This window comes from Mytilus californianus, unplaced genomic scaffold, assembly GCF_021869535.1.
Source record: "Mytilus californianus isolate M0D057914Y unplaced genomic scaffold, xbMytCali1.0.p SCAF_8, whole genome shotgun sequence".
NCBI lineage: Eukaryota > Metazoa > Mollusca > Bivalvia > Mytilida > Mytilidae > Mytilus > Mytilus californianus.
Genome location: NW_026262734.1, coordinates 65236707 through 65259507, shown reverse-complemented (window position 1 = coordinate 65259507; position 22801 = coordinate 65236707). Strand labels below are relative to the sequence as shown.

At 31.2% G+C, this 22801-nt stretch overlaps 2 protein-coding genes across 3 annotated transcripts in view; one reads left to right on the top strand and one right to left on the bottom strand.

The window, feature by feature from the left end:
- The window catches only part of LOC127710648 (uncharacterized), a 57755-nt gene extending 37391 nt beyond the window's left edge, over positions 1-20364 (top strand). For both annotated transcript variants that reach the window (XM_052216591.1, XM_052216590.1), the window contains exons 23-34: positions 82-327; positions 781-955; positions 2471-2630; positions 4525-4778; positions 6780-6861; positions 8723-8756; positions 11973-12050; positions 12308-12385; positions 14286-14363; positions 15264-15317; positions 16722-16803; positions 20179-20364. In XM_052216591.1, coding sequence (XP_052072551.1) covers positions 82-327; positions 781-955; positions 2471-2630; positions 4525-4778; positions 6780-6861; positions 8723-8756; positions 11973-12050; positions 12308-12385; positions 14286-14363; positions 15264-15317; positions 16722-16803; positions 20179-20234 — 1377 coding nt within the window. In that variant the 3' untranslated portion in view covers positions 20235-20364. The remainder of the gene's footprint in view (positions 1-81; positions 328-780; positions 956-2470; positions 2631-4524; positions 4779-6779; positions 6862-8722; positions 8757-11972; positions 12051-12307; positions 12386-14285; positions 14364-15263; positions 15318-16721; positions 16804-20178) is intronic.
- The window catches only part of LOC127710652 (septin-2-like), a 635810-nt gene that overhangs the window by 452900 nt on the left and 160109 nt on the right, over positions 1-22801 (bottom strand). The window lies entirely within an intron of this gene.

Genomic DNA, 22801 nt, shown 5'->3' with positions numbered 1-22801 from the left:
AACTAATTCGAAATGATAAGTGTAAAATGGATTTGTCTTCAAAACGCTATTGTTTATTAGAGTATTCATTGTGTATTTTAGGTACTTGTTTCTGTTGCAAGAAACAGATTTGAAAACTATGCCAATGACTGGTGGAATCGTCTGGACTGGGTTTTGATGATAACTTTCACGTGTGGAATGGTTTTAAAATTTGGGGAAAATTCTGTTTCTAAAGATGCAGGAAAAATATTTCTGGTTGTTACTTTCATCTTATTGTGTATCCGAATTCTGAATATGTTTTCAATGTCAGAATTCGTTGGACCGAAGCTGATAATTATACAGAAGATGGTAAATAAAAATATCCATATTAATGATTTCAACGAAACATTGAGTCTACAAAATATCAAGTTAAAAGAAAGGACGTAATGTTGATATAAATAGTACACTCCTAGCAATGTCAAACTTGGACAAATTTGATTTTTTCGTAATAACCTTCATGTTTAATGCTATCAAATATTTTACTATGTTGGCTTTTCAAATGTGGATTTCATAATCAGTTGTGCATTAGGTTATTATATCACGCATTTTTGTTTTCTCTGTTGAATGGATTTGCGACTGTTTAGCACTTTACTTTAGTTTTATTATCGGTGAAGAGCATTTAAGTTAAGACAAGCTTTCGGGTATTCATTTTTGTTTTTATCATCGTAAACAAGAGACACGTTTTAAAAAGACATCAGTATGCACTACGTACTTACTAAATCTGAAGTTACGCAATGTATATATAAAATTAATCTATTTCAGTTTAAGGACACGTATGCCTTTATGACTATAATGATAGTTATAATGATCAGCTTCAATGTGTCATATTACTCACTATTGTACCCGAACTCTGAGTTGAGTTGGTCAGAGATAGAAAATATAATGAAAAATGGTTTTTGGATGTTGATTGGTGATTTCGACCCTGAAAGTGATATATGTATGTTAATGTAAAATCATATCATTTGAATCATTCATCAGAAGTTTTAGATTTCTAAGTAATAAAGAAAACAAAAATCTTAATCAACACAAAGGGTTGTGACTTATAAGCATGGGATACCAGTTTTAAATTTCTTTTATTATTTATTATTAAACAAAAAAAAAATTAAATCTTTTACTTGTAAAAGCTGGAGGTTTGGCTAGCCATGAAACCAGGTTCAACCCACCATTTTTTTCTACAAATGTCCTGTACCAAGTCAGGAATATGGCAGTTGTTATCTAATAGTTCGTTTCTATGTATGTTGGCGTTTGTTTTTGTTGCACTTCTTTCTGTATTCTTCTTACAGTTGATGTGTTTCCATCGGTTTTAGTTTGTAACCCGGATTTGTTTTCTTTGAATCGATTTATGACTTTTAAACACCGGTATTTTACTGTTACAGTTGCCTTTATGTACCATATTTTTTTTAACATAGTAAGCAATTATTTTCAACCTGCAATGACTGTCAATTTGCCTAAAACGAAACATCCTACAATACCAGTTGCATTGTTCATACGATTATTTATGTTTTCGATGATTGATATTAATAACGTGTGGGTAGCTTTATATGATTTAAAGCGAAAAAATATTTACCAAGCTGGATCATAACATTTGCTATTGAAATATTGCATTGTGAGATGACATTTTCCGTCATTTAACAGGATAATAATACATTTTCCCTTTCTTTATAGCAGATAACTTACCAAAAGTATAGGACAAATTACGAGAATTCAGGAATCTTAATAAATTAGCCAATCAGTATTAAATTTTATCTTGCGCAGCTACTTATCTACGTTTCAACAGATTTAAATATCGTCTACGAAATTTTCTTATACAAATTTGTTTACCTCTTCATCGGCACTGAAAATTTATCATGGGTCTATATAAAGTTTTTTTTTATTATCAATGCTAGAAGTCATTGCCACAATATTGGATTTTTGAACAATTTGTCCATCTGTTTTAATCAACAAAATCGACAAAATGTTTAAAATTTTGTTTGAATGTTGTGTAAAATAAAAGTTTATAATTAAACTGTTCCATACATGTTGTTGTCGGAAGCTAAAGTTGCTAAACAATCATTTTAGGAAAAGACTCAAAATTTTTGAAATAATCTTTAACGCAGATTCAATACAGAGCAAATTGGTCAAACATTATTAGTTTAGCTAATAATAGAAATGCCTACACTGTCTTATTTTGAAACGAAAACGATAGAATACGACCGCAGGTTAACATTTCAGCTTAAACAAATTTGTTTACGACATATTTACAAAAAAATGTTTCAGTGAGAGAAATTAGTTGTAAATTCATTCAAACTGTATATTCCAATGGTGGGTTCAGAAGATATCCTGAGACTCTGGGTCCATACTTGTCACATATAACTTTTGATTTCCAGGTTAAAACGACATTTTACAACCTCAGGTTACAATTTCAGCGTTTATATTATTTTGTTTTCATCCATACTTTAAAAAAACGTTTCAGTGAGAGAACCTGATTGTACTTTTAACAAAACTGCATATACCAATGGTGTGTTGGGGAGATGCCCTGAAACGCTGGGTGTATACTTGTCTCCGTATGTGAGGGCCATTTATGGACTGATTGCCATTGTTTTGATGTTAAATTTACTGATAGCCATCTACAGGCAAGTTTTTAAATCTTAAAATCGTAAAATTACATTTACAGTTTCGTACATCCCAACACATGCAATAAGAAAATAAAATCATAGATTAGCATATGTTGTGTCAAACAGCAACAGACAACCACTGTATTTCATATCCTGGCTGGACATGTTAAAATCCGAGTAATAACGATGAAGACAAAAACGTACAAAACAAATAAATGCATAGAAGCATATATTTCATGAAAGTGTGTATCACAGACATCAAAGTCACTAGGATATTCAAACAATATTAATGGTTTTCTAGTTTATCTGACAAACCATTGTTACAAACGAGTAAGACCTTTTTATATATTGTTGACTTTTCCTTCTTGGATTTAAAAATGTATACTTTTAAAATTTGTTTAATATGATAATTTTCACTATGATGTACTATAACAAGTCCATGTTTGTTACTATTTACTGTTACAATGGAAAATAGTTAGTAAAAATTTGCCAACTGGTCTTATTGTTAGGCATCACACAATGGCGGATTTATTAATTTCTCTTATGTAACCTGAAAACATTACCAATATTCAAATACCTGTCGATGCATTTAAATTCTTCATCCCTTATACATTTACAGAAAACAAAAATTTGCAAGAAAACGTTTCTGGATATAGGAAAGACAAAACTGTTACTTATAGAAACGAAACATGCATTAACAAAAAATAAGCGCTATTAAAACAAATATCACATAAGAAAAAGGACTAGATTTGACATTCTGAAATTAATCTATGGTAATTTTTTTTTTCAACCTACATCATAAAAAGAAATATGTTCTATGTGTTAAGGAATGTAAATTTTTTACGCAAAATACCCTATTATTTAAATACCATTTTAACTATGATGTGTATACTATGTAAAATTGAGAATGGAAATGGGGAATGTGTCAAAGAGACAACAACCCGACCATAGAGCACACAACAGCCGACGGCCACCAATGGGTCTTCAATGCAGCGAGAAACTCCCGCACCCGGAGGCGTCCTTCAGCTGGCTTCTAAACAAATATGTATACAAGTTCAGTGATAATGGACGTCATACTAAACTACAAATTATACACAGGAAACTAAAATTAAAAATGATACAAGACTAACAAAGGCCAGAGGCTCTTGACTTGGGACAGGCGCAAAAATGCGGCGGGGTTAAACATGCTTTTTGAGATCTCAACCCTCCCCCTATACCTCTAGCCAATGTAGAAAAAACAAACGCACAACAGTACGCACAGTAAAACTCAGTATAAGAGAAGTCCGAGTCCGATGTCAGAATAGGAAACAAAAGAAAATAAACAAAATTACAATAATACATAAATAACAACAGACAACTAGCAGTTACTGACATGTCAGCTCCAGACCTCAATTAAACTGATTGAAAGATTATGTCTTCATCATATGAATATCAGGCACAATCCCTCCTGTTAGGGGTTTAGTATTATACCGTCATAAAATATATGAGAAGAACATAACCCGTGTCATGCCAACAACTGGTTTTAAAAATAAATGTGTTTAATTCCGATGCAAAGACCCTATAAGTGAATCAATATTAAAGCCAAAATATGCAATCTTTAATGACCTGACAACAGTATCGTAACTATATCCCTTCTTAATAAGTCTGTTTAAAGGTTTTGTTAGCTTTAGAGGTGAATACTGACATTTTTGTGCTTTGTAAAGAATATTACCATAAAAGATTGGATGTGAAATACCCGAACGTATAAGATGTATGTGTATATGTTTCCGAACCACGCTCGCATATACGAAAAGACTTTTAGTCCAAAACAACCCTTTGAAGACAAATTTATCCACATTTTTTTTATAAATTCGTATTGATTCTGTTGATGTGGTTGAATCAAATCTAGAAATATGTTTCTTACTCATTTCAGTGATACATTCGCTAAAGTTCATGAGGAGTCAGAATTTTACTGGTCACAGCTTCAAAACGATTTCCTCGAGGAATACATGTTAAAGACAATATTTCCTGTACACCTACAAATTTTTGCTATTCCTGCTTTTTTACTTCATTTAATCGGTTGGGTGTGTTTTTACTCTTACAATAAAATACGAGGCACTTACAGTAAAGAAACCAATGACGGCAATTATGTTGGAAAGCTGAATGCAAGTCCAATGTTTGTACGAGGTAATTTGTATTTTCGTTTCTTTAATTAGTTAACAAGGTTAATCTCTAAATTTTAACTTATTTTTAGGTTGAATTGTTTGGTCGTTTTTAAAATTTTTATATATATGCTTGGTTATACCGTTTATCTAACTTTATCGCCTTATCAAACTTAAAATAATAGACAGATAGAAGCAGAAGATACCAAAGTGAAAATCAAAACTCATAAGTCAAGAAACCAACAAATACGAAAAATGACGAAAACAAAGGTCCACAATACGCTACATAAAAAGACTAAGCAAATAAACTCATCTTAGATGACTAAAAATTGTGTACGTCATACGCACGCCTCATCTACAAAAGACTCATCAGTAACGCTGTGGTTGTAAATAAACTCATCATAGATACAAGGACTAAAATAGTGTACGCCAGACATCGGGCCAACCAAAACCGGGTGTTACATGTATGATCATATAATACAGAATTTATAAACAAGTATTTGCTCTAAAAGGAAAAAAATCCACCTGGAGGGTTATCATATAGAAAGCCGTGAAACGACGCTATGCATTGTGCTGTCTTAGATCACAAGACATTTGAATAGATCGTCTGAATTGTATTTATCGTTATATCCTTTTCGCTTTAAGGACCTTACTGACTGAAACTTGATTTGCATATTAGTCGATGCATAGCAAGAGATGGTTATCTTTTCGACAAATCCAGTCCGGTTAAATTTGGAGTTCATGCAATTCCCGCTGGGTTTTTATCTCTTTAGACCTTGTTTTAACATCCATAAATATTCGTTTCATTTTAGTTATGTGTCTAAATAAAATAAACCTATATATCAATTACAAATTTAGGCAACAGTAGCTTATCGATGATCAAATCTCATAAATCGACTAAAAACACACATTAAGGTATCAAACAAAAAGTTATAAAAAATTTTTTCTCGTAATCTATATTTCTAACCGAAAATGTGTTTTACCTTTTTGACAAATTTGCAATTTTCATTTTGAAAATTCATGATTATATTTGTCTTTAAAAAGCAATGTCGAATTATCATTGTCTTGTCATACGTCCTGTTTAAGGGAAAAATCTAATCCTACATGTATGTATTTGAAAAAATGTTGAAAATATTTTGATTTGTTTTTCCAGAGTTATAGGACTTTAACAGTCATATTAAAGGCAATTTTTCACATAGCGTGCACTAACTCCAGTATACTTAGCTTGTATCGATTTCCTAAAAACTTAACACTATTGTATGGATTGATAAAAGGTTCGATTATGAATATTTTCTAGTACGGCCTTCCAGGTATACGGGATTTAAGCTGTCATATTTAAGTAGTTTTTTACATGGTGTACGATTAATTGAGTATTATATTCGAAATGATTTACTGGAAACCTGTAATATACATAATTGTTGGAATTGGTAAAAGTAAGATAACCCTCGATTTAGAATATTTTCCTATTTTTTTTCATTCCAGAGTTATGGTACGTTGATTATCAGAATAATCGAAGGCATTTTTTTACATGTCATGCTTTACAAATGTAGCTTTAATATGCATGAATCAATTTATTACAAACTATGAACTGTTGTTTGGATCGGTGAATGTAAGACTTTCTTTTGATTTTGTAAATTTTCTGGTTTGCCGTTCCAGTTTTGTAATTAGTATAATCAATTGTCGTCATCTTGACATTATAACTGCCAGTTTTATTATACATATTTTAGTTTTTTTAACTCCTTTGTCTTTCTTTTATCATATATTATTTCATTGCTTTAGTATCGAAGTTTGTATGCAACTGGTATAGTTTTGATTGAGGTGCCATGACTGAGGAGCATACACAAGAGTATGAGCAGCTGGTTTTCTATTTTTGTTCAACCGCTATGCGTAAATCAAAAGCCATGTGGAAGGATAAAACATATGACATAGTATTTGCTGATATTATGAGGATTTGCCTATTTTTTACCAATTTAACAATTTTACCAGATTAAACTTCTTATACTTTTGCTCTTATATTCCTTTTCAGTATTTATATACAATGCAAATTTTGACCTTTTACTCGCTGCAACAAAAGAAGTAGAGCAACGCTGTGTAATGACATCAAGAGGGTAATGTATTTTTATTTATTCATGAGAAGGTGTTTTTGCTGTGCATGGACATGTTATAGTTCAGATTAATCTAATCCTGATGAATACCACAAAATTGTAGTCAAAAGAAAATAACAGCTGTAATGTAAACTATCTTCATTTCTTTTTTATATTAAAGAATAATAATTTATCATTTGTCAAAAATAATGAAACTAATCTGAGTTATTCAAATAATACATTTCTGAATCCACACAAAAAAGAATACTCAATTTAATAGACCCTCTGTTCTGAATGAAAATTGTGAAAAAAAAAGTTGTTACAAATTTGCGACAACTTTTTCTTGTGGTTGTATTAAAGAAACCGTGTATCCATAAAGTAGAACAGGAATAACGAAAAATACCTGACTGACCACGGTAACCATCAACAACCGACTGCAGGGATTCCTCCTTTGTTAATCAATTAATTATTTGGAATCTAAACATCCATTTACACACACACTTCGGGTCTGAAAAGATAAATATTTTGTTTCCACTTTCATTTTATTGTAGACATATATGTTGTGCCTATAATACATATAATGTGTTCCTTTCATGAAAACTTTACTGTTTTCCTTACATTTTGTTACTGAATTACCCCAACAGAAACGGAGAAACTATATCACTGTGTCTAAGATAAAGACGAAAAGACAAAGAAAAGTTTTTATGACGCAACACCGCAACAGGACGTACCCGGTTTATCCGATTTACGATCATATCCGTAAATGTCGAGAAAAATAAATTGTGTGTTTCAGAAAGACAGGTTATCGGGTTATGATCAAAGTAGTATTCTGTTTATTAAAAGTAAAAACTTAACTATGGCAAACGATTCCTTCATCTTTACTTTTATTCAATACGCTTGATATGTTATGGTTTGCTTATATTATACGAAATAACAATACTCTTATATCTAAATGATGTACAAAACATGCAAAATGAGCATTTCAAAACAATATAATGTCAGTCTTGTGCAGGCAATATCCGCAATTTATAAAATATCTAGCCAAAAAACTACTGATTTGATTTCAAAAGGTTGAAATAGGCGATTTGTTTGCAGTCAATTCAGTCATAGTATTATCACAACAACTTGAAAACATTCCTCGTGTGTACAAACAAAATACTAAATGTTCGCACTTAAATAAAAATATTACTGTTTTATTATCAGTGGTTATGTAGCCGTAAAGTAACAGTCAATTCGGAAAAATCACAAAAATACAAGATAATCCTGAACGTTCGACTATATACCTGAAGATAAATAAGATGAAAAATCAATTTTGCGCGAACAAAAAATATTTATACACTACGCATCTAGACTAATTATCTTCTCGCGCGCAAAACATTATCTTTGGCAACGATTTTTGTTATTCTTCTTTCTGACTTAAGTAAATAACGAATAGTCAAATTGTAATACCAAACGTAAGCTTATATGAACATTACATACCTTTATTACGAATTGAGAAACAAATACAATATCTTTATCATATTAATTTTCTTTTGGTAAGCCCAAAAAATCATGCCAAATTCGATTCCTCATTTCGTTTTATATAGTTCAAAATTGTTTCACCATTTAGGTGAATGACAGGGAAATAACCATGAACTGTTGGAATAACATAAACGGTACCAATTGTTCTGCACCAGATGCGCATTTCGACAATATATGTCTCATCATTGATGCTCGAGGCCATACTATTTGAAATTCTAAAACCTAATACAAACGTCTTATATAGAGCTGATAAAACCGTAACGGACTAAAAGTCAACACAAATTTGAAATTCTACGTTTTTGTAAACAGTGTGTTGTTATCTTTAAAGTGTGAAATGATTCAAATAGGAATTCTTCTTTCATAGGAAAATAAATGTAATGGAAGAAGATAAAATGGAGGTGAGTTTTTTTTATCGACGACAATGATACGTCTGTACCAACGTATATGTGGTATGATTGTCAATTACTCAACTATCCACCAGAGATAATGTAGATGTAAGCAACTATAGGTCATCATAGGACCTTCAACACTTATCAAGATATATACTAAGCTATAAGAGGCTCCAAAATGACAAAATGTAATACAATTCACACGAGCAAACCAACTGCCTAATTTATATACACAGTAAACGAACAACAAACATGATACAGAGAAACAAACGACAACCACCTAATTGAAGGCTATTGACTTGGAACAGATGCATACAGAATACGGCGGAGTTAAACATATTGAACCTTAACCCTTTTCCTAAGCTTGGGAAAGTGGTGTAACAGCACAGCATTAAAAAATGCAAAAATGACCCAACAGATCGACACAAAGCAGAGTGAAAATACTAATAAAAAGACTAAAGACACAAAGTACTGATCTAAGCGTAATCACAGTTACTTAAAGCTAGTGCAAAGCCAAGTACAACTGATAAATATATAATTTTTTTGAAGACTAAAATATCAATCAGTCCACATCAAATGGACTAATGGTGTTGCCGTCAAAATAAAGGGATCAATCATTTAAAGTTTTCACTTAGAAAGTTTTCATTAACGTAACAATGATATTATATTTTTCTGAATAATTTTTGTAAAAGTTGCATCATAACATATATATTAATTGCATTCAAATTAGGCAATGACAGTAAGTATGAAATTGAACGTAACATAATACAACAACTTTCTTCATCCTCCAATGATAAATTTAATATATATTTATTTAATTATTTAATCCTAACTGATAAACATGAAACAATTTGATGAAACAATAAAAAGAGCATGAAAGTGTATAGAAATGAAACTACACGGTCAAATATAGCAGTATTTTTTTTTTATATTCAGAAAATTTAACAAGGTACGAAAATATACAATGCTTATCAGACAAAATATTTGTTAACAAAACAAATAAGCAGCTTTTTAACAAATAGGACAGTAATTTGAATACGCATCTTTTGCAAATCAGAACATTTAATACAATAATCATGTTTAAACTGTTACCAACTGATATATACATATGATATTAACACCAGTCGGTATATAAAATAAGTAACCATTGACAACAAAACAATAAAGTCACTATCATCATTAACACTTACTCAAATTCATTATCAACAAATGTATAATCAAAGTTTCATCAAATTTCGAAATTTCAAATATCGTAGACACAAGTTACTGGCAGAACATGCCTGTTAATTTAATCCTTAGAACTGAAAAGCCTATAATATAGGATTCACACCCAAAGTCTTGATTTCCTTATTTGATTTGCCCATTTCAGATGCATTTGGTGCAGTACAAATATTTGGAATAAACATTTTTGCAAAAATGATACTATAGTTATAAACCAAGGCATTTGTGTTTTGATTATGTTTGAAATGAAATTTTTCATTTCAGTATTCATAATACATTCAAACAATCAAGCTAATTAACGTTGGTTGATTTACAATAAAAATGTTTTGATGTAAAAGCATGAGTAATGGAGCATTATTTACATAATGTTAATTTCCTATTTTTATCTCAAATTTTGATAATTTTTCATTGTTCACATGGACCAGTAAATGGCCATTGTTATAATTGAATATTGTACTATGAATATTTTCTTGTACAAAATCATCACACGAAAGGGTTATGCCTTTCTCTGTCTCTCTCTTAGATGCTTCTTACTGGTACTCATTGGTGTTAATTCTTATGAACATTTGCTTCCCTAGATTTTTTTAATGTCTTGGTGTCATTGTCCTCTATTTAAGGCAAGTACGATCTGCTTTCCCGTACCATTACCGCTATACGGATTTTCCTGTACACTTTGCATGTAAATCTGAAAGACGACTTTAACATAAATATAACAAAGAATATTATACAAGTAACAAGCTCTGGCCTTTGTTAGTCTTGTATGGTTTTTTTAATTTTAGTTCATTTATATGTTTTGGAGTTTTTAAATTAGTGTGACGTCCATTTTCACTGAACTAGAACACAAACTTCACATAACATAGTGATATATGATGCTTAATTGAAAATTATGATAACATGTTACTCTAACTTGATCTAAGGGAAACAGATTTAAGAAAACAATAAAATACTGAATTTTGATCTAAGGGAAACAGATTTGAGAAAAACGATGAAATACTGAATCTTGATCTAAGGGAAACAGATTTGAGAAAACGATGAAATACTTAATTTTGACCTAAGGGAAACAGGTTTGAAAAAACGGTGAAATACTGAATCTTGATCTAGGGCAAACAGATTTGAGAAAACGATGAAATACTGAATCTTGATCTAACGGATTCAGATTTGAGAAAACGATGAAATACTGAATCTTGACCTAAGGGAAACAGATTTGAGAAAACGATGAAATACTGAATTTTGATCTAGGGGAAACAGTTTTGAGAAAACGCTCAAATACTGAATATTGACCTAAGGGAAACAGATTTGAGAAAACGATGAAATACTGAATTTTGATCTAGGGGAAACAGATTTGAGAAAACGATGAAATACTGAATCTTGATCTAAGGGAAACAGATTTGAGAAAACGATGAAATACTGAATCTTGATATAAAGGAAACAGATTTGAGAAAACGATGAAATACTGAATCTTGATCTAAGGGAAAGAGATTTTAGAAAACGATGATATACTGAATAACGTAGTAATCAGATAAAATTTATGTTACATTTCCCTATACTTTAAACTCAAATTTGTAAGAACAATTATTGAATACTTTTGAATTTAATAGGAAAGACATAATGACTTACAAAAAGTAACCTTATCTTATTTGAATTCTTTACAAATTTTATGATCATTTATCAAAATCTGAAAATATGGCACATTTAATTACCTTAAATGTCTAATCAATTTAAACAGCGTGGATATCTTGTTGTAATACAGAACATTATTTTAAAAACTATGAACTGCATGTAATTTCCTGCAAGTAATGTATAAATTTTAGGCTTGTTTGATATTTTTAACAAACGATGCATTATTTTTTTGAATAGATATATTAATTGAATTATCATCTGAGCTATGGTCAAGGATTACGGCTGTCTGCCTGAATATAAGAACCGATTGCATATTATTCTAAATTTAAATCAAATTTGCAAAGTATAAATATCTTAACAAATTAATGTTTGTCATTTACATAGGAACTACAGAGACAAATTGCAAACATGAACAGAAAATTAGAAAAGATAAATGAGAAGACAAATAGAAAGAATGGAAAGGTATAGTGGTTTATTATAGGAATAGCTTGTTTCTTTTTTCTAATTCTTAAACACAAAGTCCCGTTATTTATAGAATTTAAGACGTTATGTAGTATGTATCCTGTGAAGTTTAGGTGGATTGTGTATTTATATACAGTAGAGTTTGAAGGTATAGGGACTTATAACTTTATCTTTGTATCTTTGATCAGTATTGTTATTTATTTTTTCCATTGCTGAAGCATGTAAATGAGATTCATTCAACGTCATCTTTTAAACAGGAAGAACAAAAGCAAGTGGAAAACGAAAACAGAAATTTAGAAGCGACAGGCAACAAGATGAAAAAGACATATGATAAGGTAAACTTCTCAGAAATGTTTTAGATAATTTATGAAATTTGTAATATTGTATTTATTTGTCCTCCTTGAACTGATGTATTGTAAGATTTCAAGAATCAATCGATCGGTGTACGTATGATCACCATACAAAACGAAAACACCACATTATAAATTTCATGCGTCCGAAGCGCTTTTCTCGATTTACCTTCATCATGCAGGGGAGTGTAAATACGTTGTTGTTTCTCAACAATGCTCTTTCTGGTAGAGGTTTGCTGCAATGCATCTGTTGCAATAACTTCGGAAAAAAACTTCGCATTTATTCTAAAGCATGAGAGTTCTTTTGAAAAATTAAAAATTTATGAGGTATAATTAGGGTAAATTACAAATTTCAATGTACAATCCGCAAATTTGCAAGTTTCTGGTAGACCAATAGAACAATGCATTTTCTGATACATGCAGTAAAAGAGCAAATCATATTTTTGTTTTCTTTTTTTCTTTTTTTTATTTGTAGGTATTTTTTCTGAAAATATATTGCAAATGTTTTTAAACGCATTGCACTCATTTAACTGTTTTGTTTTCATTTTGTATTATTTGTTTTGGGGAGAGGGGTTATCGATTTCAACTCCTTAATGACAATATTCAATTCGTTTTAAAAAACTATTTGTGAATTGCAATAGCTAGGATAAGTTGGTTCCTTCATAAGGACAACAGTCTTCAATTATTTGCAATGAATTTGTAAAAAGAAAAAAGGTCGCCTTATCAGTTGTGTTTTGTAGACTGTGTTTTATCATTTCGTCGTTTATCGTTTTGAGCCATGACATCGTCAGTTGATCTTCGACTTATGAGTTCTAATACCCCTTTTGTATCTTCCCTTTTTCTCAAATCTTCTAACAATTAATTTAAATAGTAATAAGTTATGTTAAAAACAATCAGCAAAAATACTGTACCAAATTCAATTATTTTCAACTTTTATGGAATCATATAATAGTTACTGTTCATTATAGGATAACTGAAAAAGAGGGGCGAAAGATACTAGAGGGACAGTCACAGATCGAAAACAAACCGACAACGCCATGGCCAAAAAATAAAAAGACAAACAGACAAATAATAGTACACAAGACACAACATAGAAAACTAAAGACTAAGCAACACGAACCCCACTAAAAACTGGGGGTGATCTCAGGTGCTCCGGAAGGGTAAGCAGATACTGCTCCACATGTGGCACCCGTCCTGTTGCTCATGTTATTACAAATCCGGTAAATAGTCTAATTCGGTAGGTCACATTCGTGGTGAAAAAGGAAGTGGAGTGTAATTACGACATAAGAATCTGATGTTCAGTAGTTGTCGTTTGTTGATGTGGTTCATAAGTGTTTCTCGTTTCTCGTTTTTTATATAGATTACACCGTTGGTTTTCCCGTTTGAATGGTTTTACACTAGTAATTTTTTGGGCCCTTTATAGCTTGCTGTTCGGGGTGAGCTAAGGCTCCGTGTTGAAGACCGTACTGTGACCTAAAATGGTTTACTTTTATAAATTTTGACTTGGATGGAGAGTTGTCTCATTGGCACTCATACCACATCTTCTTATATCTATATAAGCAACATATCCGATATCATCTGTGAAACGGTTATTCCATAACGGTCAACCAACTCGTGATGGCGTCCGTAAAATTTACGAAGGGATGATTTCAACTTCAACATTTGGAACTCTTGGTTAATAGCTTCCTTGTGAATAGGAGTAATGAATGACAGATAAAACAAGTATTTTGCTCTGAGGACGTATTTATAAATTATATGGTTAACGTACAATGCTATAAGCTAAACTATATTTTTCAGACCATTATTTGTGAAGTTGACCGTTTTTACGTCTTTTCCTATAGACCAAAGGGAAATAAAAATCATCTTTTTTTAACTTTTTATACAGGAGCAAAAAGGTCAGATAGAAAATTTAAGTCAGAATTTTAGAGAGTTAAAAGACGAAACAACCCGGGAGAATATAAAGGTAATGTATTCTTATTTGCTCGGGAAACAGTTAGCGTCAAATTAAATTGCATACCATAATCAGTCTTCCTCTTTAAAGTACAGTTCTTCCACATGGTAGTATTGTCGTCCTTTGTAACAACGAAGCAAATTCTTGCAATGTGATCAAATACGGTACGGTTGCATGTTAAAAAAGTTGTTGCGATATGGCCATATGTTTTTTTTTATGAAATAGAGATGTATCTCATTACCAAAAGAATATTATTTGTGTCCATCGTTTAAGGTATCATATCCTCATGTTTACATGCATTTGTATTATCTATAGCGACATAGAGCGCAATATTTTGATAATGTAAAACATCGTTGACTAAAATGCCTTCAGTCTTAGTGACTTAACTGTTATAACATTATTATCATTTTTACCTGTTAAACACTACTTCTCATTTAGGAATTACATATTATCAATGTGATATTTTATCTATATGGAATGCTTCTTAAACCAGTAACAACATTACTTTCAATTTGAATTTCAAATAATATCACACAGTTGTTTGTTGTGGGCTAGCCACGAGTACGGAAGATCGTTAGTTTTGTCTCAAGCTTGAAGACTTGAAAGTTGGTATTTGTTGAACACTTTATCCAATCAGAAATACTAAATGTAAATTAAACTTTAAGTGTGAGTATTCTTTACCAAGTACATTGATTGAAATCATATTAACCCGGAAGAGAGCATTTTTGATAAGTGCTTAATTGATTTGAGCAACGGCTTAAGTCCTTTCCCGTAAGTTCGGAATTAAGTGGAATAGAATAGCCCGACATTCACATTTATTGCTTGGGGTTATGATTTTGTAAGCAATATAAAGTTTAAAATATGGGCTAATGAATAAACTAAACGTGACATTTTGTACTTTTTATTTTACAGATGATGAAAAAGCTTACGCAAATCGATGTTAGTTTAAATCGAATAGAGAAAATGGTAGGTCTCCCGTATCAGTGTCGTGCTACGCAAACTTCATATTATACAGTCAATCTGGATTTATTTAAGATTTTGTAATATTTTGTTTATCTGTAACTTTCATGATATTAAGAAGGCTACAACGTGATAGGTAATTCTTTACAAACACAACTATTTTATTCGTGCATTCTTGAATTAATTTTTTCTAAAACGCTACATCCTATCTCGACTTTAAAGAAGGCAAATGCAAAATTTGATGTCGAAAATTATTTGGATTTTAAAACAATTCTTCATTAAACTTAGAACATTTGTTGCATCTCCAATATTGAAATTTTGCTTATGTGTTCTTACGAATCCAAATCATAGTGATACCGACATTAGCGCAACTTTTTGTATTTCCTATTTTTTAATCAGTTCTATGAAAAATGTCTGTTCCAAGTCAGGAGTATGACAATTGTGTTCCAGTCGTTTCTTCGGTTAAGATAGTCTAGCGTTTGGATTATTCAGTTTAAATTGAATTCCTCTTTTTTAAATTTACTTTTGAGTAAGGTATTTCTGTTACTACTATTTTTTTCAAATTTACTTAAGAAAAGTTATTTAGGATTGTATGATTTTCGCTGTAAATTTTTTTTAACAATCTTAAACATGATTCCTAACGACTAGAAATGTCATGGAAGAGAAATCCGAATATATAATGATGAAATAACTTCAAACTGCCGTGATATCTTTTCTTACTAAAAATACGGTAATAAAATATTACAATAAAAAAGAAAACAACACGTTATAATTTTATGCGTCCGAAGCGCTTTTCTGGATTTACCTTCATCAGGAACGCTCAAAGCCGAATATGTGAAAGCCAATGTTGTATAAGAACCGAAACAGTTAAAGAGCTATATGCCCAAAAAGGACCGTAAAAAAATAGCAAATTCCATCTAAGGTCAACTTTGCCTGAAGGAGTTGAAACCTTAGTTTCTTATAATTTCAAAATTTATTTACGGACAATTTTAGAAAGATTTGTTACAAATCATGTCAGCACCGAAGTACAAAGTACAAATACTCATAAAACTGTCGTTCATGCCAATTAGTAGTACATGTATACGATGAACCCGGTTTTCGTGTAAAACATTTATAATTCTGCAAGAAAAAGAAATATCCTAATAAAAATAATGATCTGATGAAAATAAAAGAATATTATGTTTCATGTACAAGTCACAACTCAACGGTGTGTATACTTTTTGTTATATGAAATGTGATTAAAATTACATATTCTTACAAAATATTAATCAGTGATGTACTATTTTGTAATAATAACCATGATTTATAATCATTTTTATTAGATAATAAAAGCGATTGATCCTTTTTAACAAACTTTTGTCTTACTGTTAGTTCTATTGGTATCATTACATACTTTTTTTTTTGTTGTAGATCAAACAAATTAGTCCTCAGGAAAAGTTTCAATATCTTGACCCAATGTTCGAAAATGATGATAACGATGAAACTGAAGACGGTAAATATGATTAGAAAAGGGTTGCAAGTTAACTGTGTCTCCTATGTCATGGTTTTATATCTATTTAGCATCAAGTTTCCTTTTCGTGTTAACAGTGAATGCACACAAGAGCCATCTGTCTTGTTAAAAAAAATTAGGGGGGGGGGCTCAGTGGCGTAAAGGTCTAAGTAGTTCATTTACTGTATACATAGCCTGTCCATACTAAAGTGAGTTCCAATCCCGCATGTTGCAGATGCGTTCGACTTGACTATGATTGTCAGTTGTCCTGCCGAATATCAGTTGTTGTGTCTGGGCACTCTCGTTTCCTCTTCCAAAAAAAACTGAACACCATGATATAGCCAATAGTGCTGGAAGTGACGTTAAACATCAACAATCATTTAATCAAGTAAACTACATACCACTTAAGTATCGAAGATCAAATTCAGGTATTATTGAAGATTTTCAAATTCGGTTACCTCCCGTTTAACGACAATGACAACTTTCATAAAAACTCATTTGAGTATGCAATGTAACATGTATTTATCTTCTGCTCTGTAAGTTTTGTGTTGTTACTTTAACGTGCAGTGTTTTATTCAACATAGTTTTTGTGTTCTTTATTAAATACATGAAATAACTATTGTTGGTTTTTTTTCTAGTCAATAAAGATTATCTTAAAAATTCTATACAGAAAAAAGTAAATCTGCTGAGGTTCCACATGGAATAAATTGCGCTAAAATTTTGATAACTTCGGGATCATAGTTATTAATTAATAACGTTTGCGTTTAGACGGTTTACAATAGAAAATACCTTATTTTTGTAGTAACTAAACAGTGGATGAAAACAACTCTTCTTATGCATTCTACTTTTCTGAACATATTTTAAATTTAATAAGTTGGCTGTCTGAAAGTCTGACACACTAAGTTGTCTGTTTTGCTTGGTTTTACTCTCGCTGTTTATAGATAATAAATTAAGCTTGACTTCTACGATTATATTGTCAATTACATACACGAGTTGCAGGATCTCAATAACTATAAATGACTTCCAAGTCAAAGTCTGTGCTAATAACCCGTTGACATTTAATCTGGCTGGTCAAGTTATTACTGAAGACCATAACATTGTAAATACCACTTCTCTACGAAATGTGTTATCGAGAGGCTCGAAATATCGTCCATTAATTGGAAACACAACTTTAAAATACTGATATATTCAATCGAGGTTTATGCCAGGCTATGGGTTGAACGAGAAAACGAAGATGTGGATACTCTTTCCGAATGGGTTAAGGCTGTGAGGTCGATCGTTAAGACAAATTCTAATTAAAACCTGAAAGGGTCTGTGAATTATCAAGCTGCATTCATCATTAAAGACCTAATGTTGGCTAGGCACCTGTCCTCCCTCCGTGCCAAAAATGTTGTTGTCCCAAAGACCCAAACCATATTGTGTTTGGGTATAAAATTATATTACATAAACTGCATGATAAAGGATCTCAATATATACGCCGTAAACGCTTACAGAGGAGGAATTCCAAAATTGTCATGGGTATGATATATGTTCATCTACAATTTCAACCAAAGACGAAGAACTTTATTTACATTCACTACTTTGGATATCTAAATAACATAAGTATCCTTGTAAACAACGTTATATTGCTTGGACTTTCAAGTGCTACATGAAACCTCTTTAAAAACTATTAACATCAATGTTGTCAGCAATCAAAGCCGGTCTTCGTTGTTTTTTTTTTCTTTAAACTAACTAAATACAATCTAAGTCTACCCTTTACACAAGTTTTCTCCATTTTTTCTTTCATAACAAATTGGGCGATGTCGATTCATATATGTTGTTTTAAGGAAGGATAAGTCATAGGTTGTTAAATAAACCACTCTGATTGAAACAAAATAATGTTTGAAACTGCCATCATCAAGATACTCGGTTTTTTTTATTGGCAAACTATTTGTTACATTTTGAGGACGTCCCATGGGAACCAAATGTGCCCCACTACTTGTTAACTTCTTCCTTTATTTATACTTGGCAGACGTAAAATTGGAGCTTCTTAGAAAAGATTAAAGAAACGGGAATTGTCATCAACTTCACATTCTGTTATTTATATTAAGTTTTCTCACGATTTCAGAATTCCACATGTAATTTTTCCATTTCTATGTAGCAGCATTCCAGCAGGCCCTCCATATGGAGTATATATCTCCAAATTAATACATTATTTCAGATCTTGTGTTTTCTATCATGATTAACTTGATAGATTTTTGCTTATTACAAGGAACCTTTTAAGCCAAAGGTTCCATGTGGTGAAGTTGAAGTCATCCATTCAAAACATCTATGGACGCCATCACGATTTGATTAGTCGTTATGAAATATCTGTTTTATCAGATGATGATGGATATGTTTCAATAATGGTAACCACAATACTGTCTTCGCCTCCTTTACTCAAACGTGACATCACCGAATAAGACTTATCATCGAATTTGTACTTACATGAGAAACACAACGGGTGACACGTGTGGAGAAAAATCTGCTGACTCTTCCTCGGAGCACACGAGAGAACTCCCATTTTTTAGCAGTATTCGTGTTGCTCAATCTTTAGTTTTCTAAACTTGTGTGTCTCTTGGTGGTTTGGTTTATGACGTTACGTTGTCAGTAATCTTCGAAATATGATAAGAAAATATTTCCACTCGATATTTGTTTGTTTTAGTCTTTGGAACGGTACGTATCCAAATTTAAGGGTGACTTTCCAACAGCTAATCTTGATAAAAGTAACTGCAGAAACATCGCGTTATTTTCATAAATCCTACTTGGCCAAGTAGCCTAGGTTTTGAAAGCCTAGTTCCGTACAGGCTGTGTTGCTGTGAACGGACAGAAGCATGGGAACAATTTTGGCCTAGGAGAGAACATAAGTTTGCTATCACAAATCTAAGACTGTTGAATTAAATTTGCTACAAATATATGCAGCTTTTTGTGTTAGCCCTGTATACGTTTTTGATTATCTAAGTTTCATATTTAAAGACTAATAACTTTTAAAGTATATTGATGTGACAACATGGTGTTATTTTCCTCTTTTACTACTGACAATAATAGCTGATCTGCATAGAATACGATCAATATTCAATCTTAAATCATGTACTGTGTTACAACACTAGATAAAGAAGACGAGTACCAATTACTCGAATAACGAATTCTGTTGTATAAAGCCTAGTAGGTTTCGTTGACTAGGAAGTGGACACAGAGTTTCAATGATGTCAATGAAGAATGGGTTAAAATCCAAGAAACATTTTACAGTTTCTCCAATGCAAAAATAGCAGAATTTTGCTTTTATTGTTAAGTCATATTAATGTTTCATTTTCAAGTTATTCCAGTAATTTGATTTCTTCTTTTTTTTTTTTTTTGTAGCTACCCTTATGATTCCTGAACGGACATTGCCTCGTAATGACACAAAAAAAGACTGATATACACAAATGGTATTTTGCTTGCTTCAAATTGTAAAGTCGCAAGGACAATTACTGATATTTACTGCATAGCTAGAAATTATATGAAATGTATCGCAAATATTACTATGTAATAAAGTTTTACATTGAATATCGACATTTATTTATTCATTTTTATTTCATTGATCTATCCTAGTATTTCAAATGTTTAAGTTTGAGTATTCATGATGAAGGTAACCCAGAAAAGAGCTTTGGACGCACGAAACCTATTAAGTGTTTGTTTTATTTATGTTGAAGGTTCTGTAATGAAACAAAAACAGCAAAAAAACCCTAGGTATAAATGTCGAGAGGCACATAAACTGATTTACATTTTACTTGACAAAACATATATTGTATTTAGTAAAAATAAAAGTAACAAAAATACCAAACTCCAAGGATTCAAAACAAAAAGTCATTTATCAAATGACAAAATCAAAGGCTCATACACATCAAACGAATGGAAAACACGTGACCGTTCAAAATATAGAAATAAGAAGATTTGGTATGATTACAAATGAGATTACTCTCCGCTAGAGGCCAAATGATGTAGAATGTTAGCAACTACAGTTCATCGTACGGCCTTGCATCAGAAAATTGAATAACTAAACGACAATGAAAATTATTCAAATTGTTTGAATTGGTTATCTTAAGTTGTTTTCCTATGAAGAACACTTCATAACTATTTTTGTTCATTTTACCATTATTATATTTGCCCATATTAAATTAGGTATACAAAATAATTATCAAAATTATTAAACTCTTACGAAGATTGAAAAAAGGTGAAGTCCATAAAACCTGAAACATTAAACGTTAGACTATTTCAACCAAACAAACAAACAAAAACATCTCAATAGATCAACAAAACAATTTTGTGTAGTAGATAGTGCATACAAGATTATTTTTGTATATTAAAACATAATGCCATACTAGTAAAAAATTTTGAGTAGGGTGCTAACTAAATATGTTTCATAAGTATTTTAAATAAATTTATATAAACGTTGAAACAATATCCTTATATTACTAAATCTTATCCATAACCTTAAACCCATTGAATATTTTATCATTTTCCTATTTACAAATTAACATACCTTTATCGTGGTATGATTGCAACAATGATTGTGTTGTTTTCTGTTTTACTTTTCTTCTCTTTTTGTATTAAGCCACGAAGAATTCAATGAATTTATCGGAGGCATTTTTTTTACCCCTGTCCATCACACATACAAATTTTTGGTTTTTTTTAATGTACCACAAACGACAGGGTGTTAAACTTTATAATTTTTGGTGACACTACTCATTTGGTGTACAAGGTTGGTCTGGCGAAATCCTCCAACAATTGTCAAGCTAGAAATCTTATATTATGATGAGTGTTTGTATATATGTGAAAGGCGCGCATATTGACACGTAGTCTTTACATTTTACAAAAATGACAAAATGTTGAACTTAAAGTCATATTTAATGAAACTATGCATGAGAGTACTTGGATTGTCCGGCTAATTCCTTCTACAGTTTTCAGTGTAGATCTTTTAATAATGCAGTGTAAAGATAACATATACTTAGAGTGTGCATATTATCATGCTTTTTATTTCCTTCAAAGATTCAGCTAATGATAGAATAATGAACTTTGACATTTCAATAAATCTGTGCATACGGGATATACAAGGTAATTTTCATCAAATTTCCAACAAGCGCAAGCATGTCGATCTTTGTCATTTCTAATGAAACTATGACTGAGAGGGTATTTGGTTTAATCGAATAGTTTTAAAGCTAGAATTTTTTTAATTATGCAAACAAGAGGTAAAAACACCACAGGGACAATAAAAATCAGAGTCGAAAACAGTATGGCAAATAAGAACAACGGCGAAAAGACAAACAAAAGTCTGCAAAATAATACATAGAAAACTAAAGTCAAAGCAACGTCAACATGCGTACGAATCCAAAAAAAACGGGGGGATCCTAGGTGCTCCTGGAGGGAAAGCAGACCCTCTTCTATATGTGGTACTCATCGTCATAAAAAAAAACAGTGAAAAGTCTGTTCCGTCAACATCGAGGTTGAAAGGACATGATAGTGGCTAGATATCCGTGGACAAGTAGTTCGTACATATATTTTTATAGTGTTGTTATTATCACGATTTTGGTGTTCTTTAAATGTTCACTAATGACAGAATGTTGATTTGTTTGTTTTGAACGTTATAAATTTCATATTATAGTTATAATTGTCCATTTGGCTTCTATATTTTTGAGAAAAAACAATCTTAATATTCTATTTTTCAAATAATATTTTTTTCCTTGATGTATGTTAATATATGATATATTCGTACTCTGACTATTAATTTCATATTTTTTTGTCCATAATTAAAAGCGTTTCACACAAGGTCTCTATGTTAAGTTTATTTTTTGAAGTGTTGATTACCTGATGGAGTAAGTATAAATAGTGTAACAGCCTTCAAATAAAAACAAATAAAATACATGTGCTTTGAATGTTTGTTTTTCTGTACCATGTGACTTTGTATATTTAAATATTGGATGACCTTAACTGACCAGCAAACAAA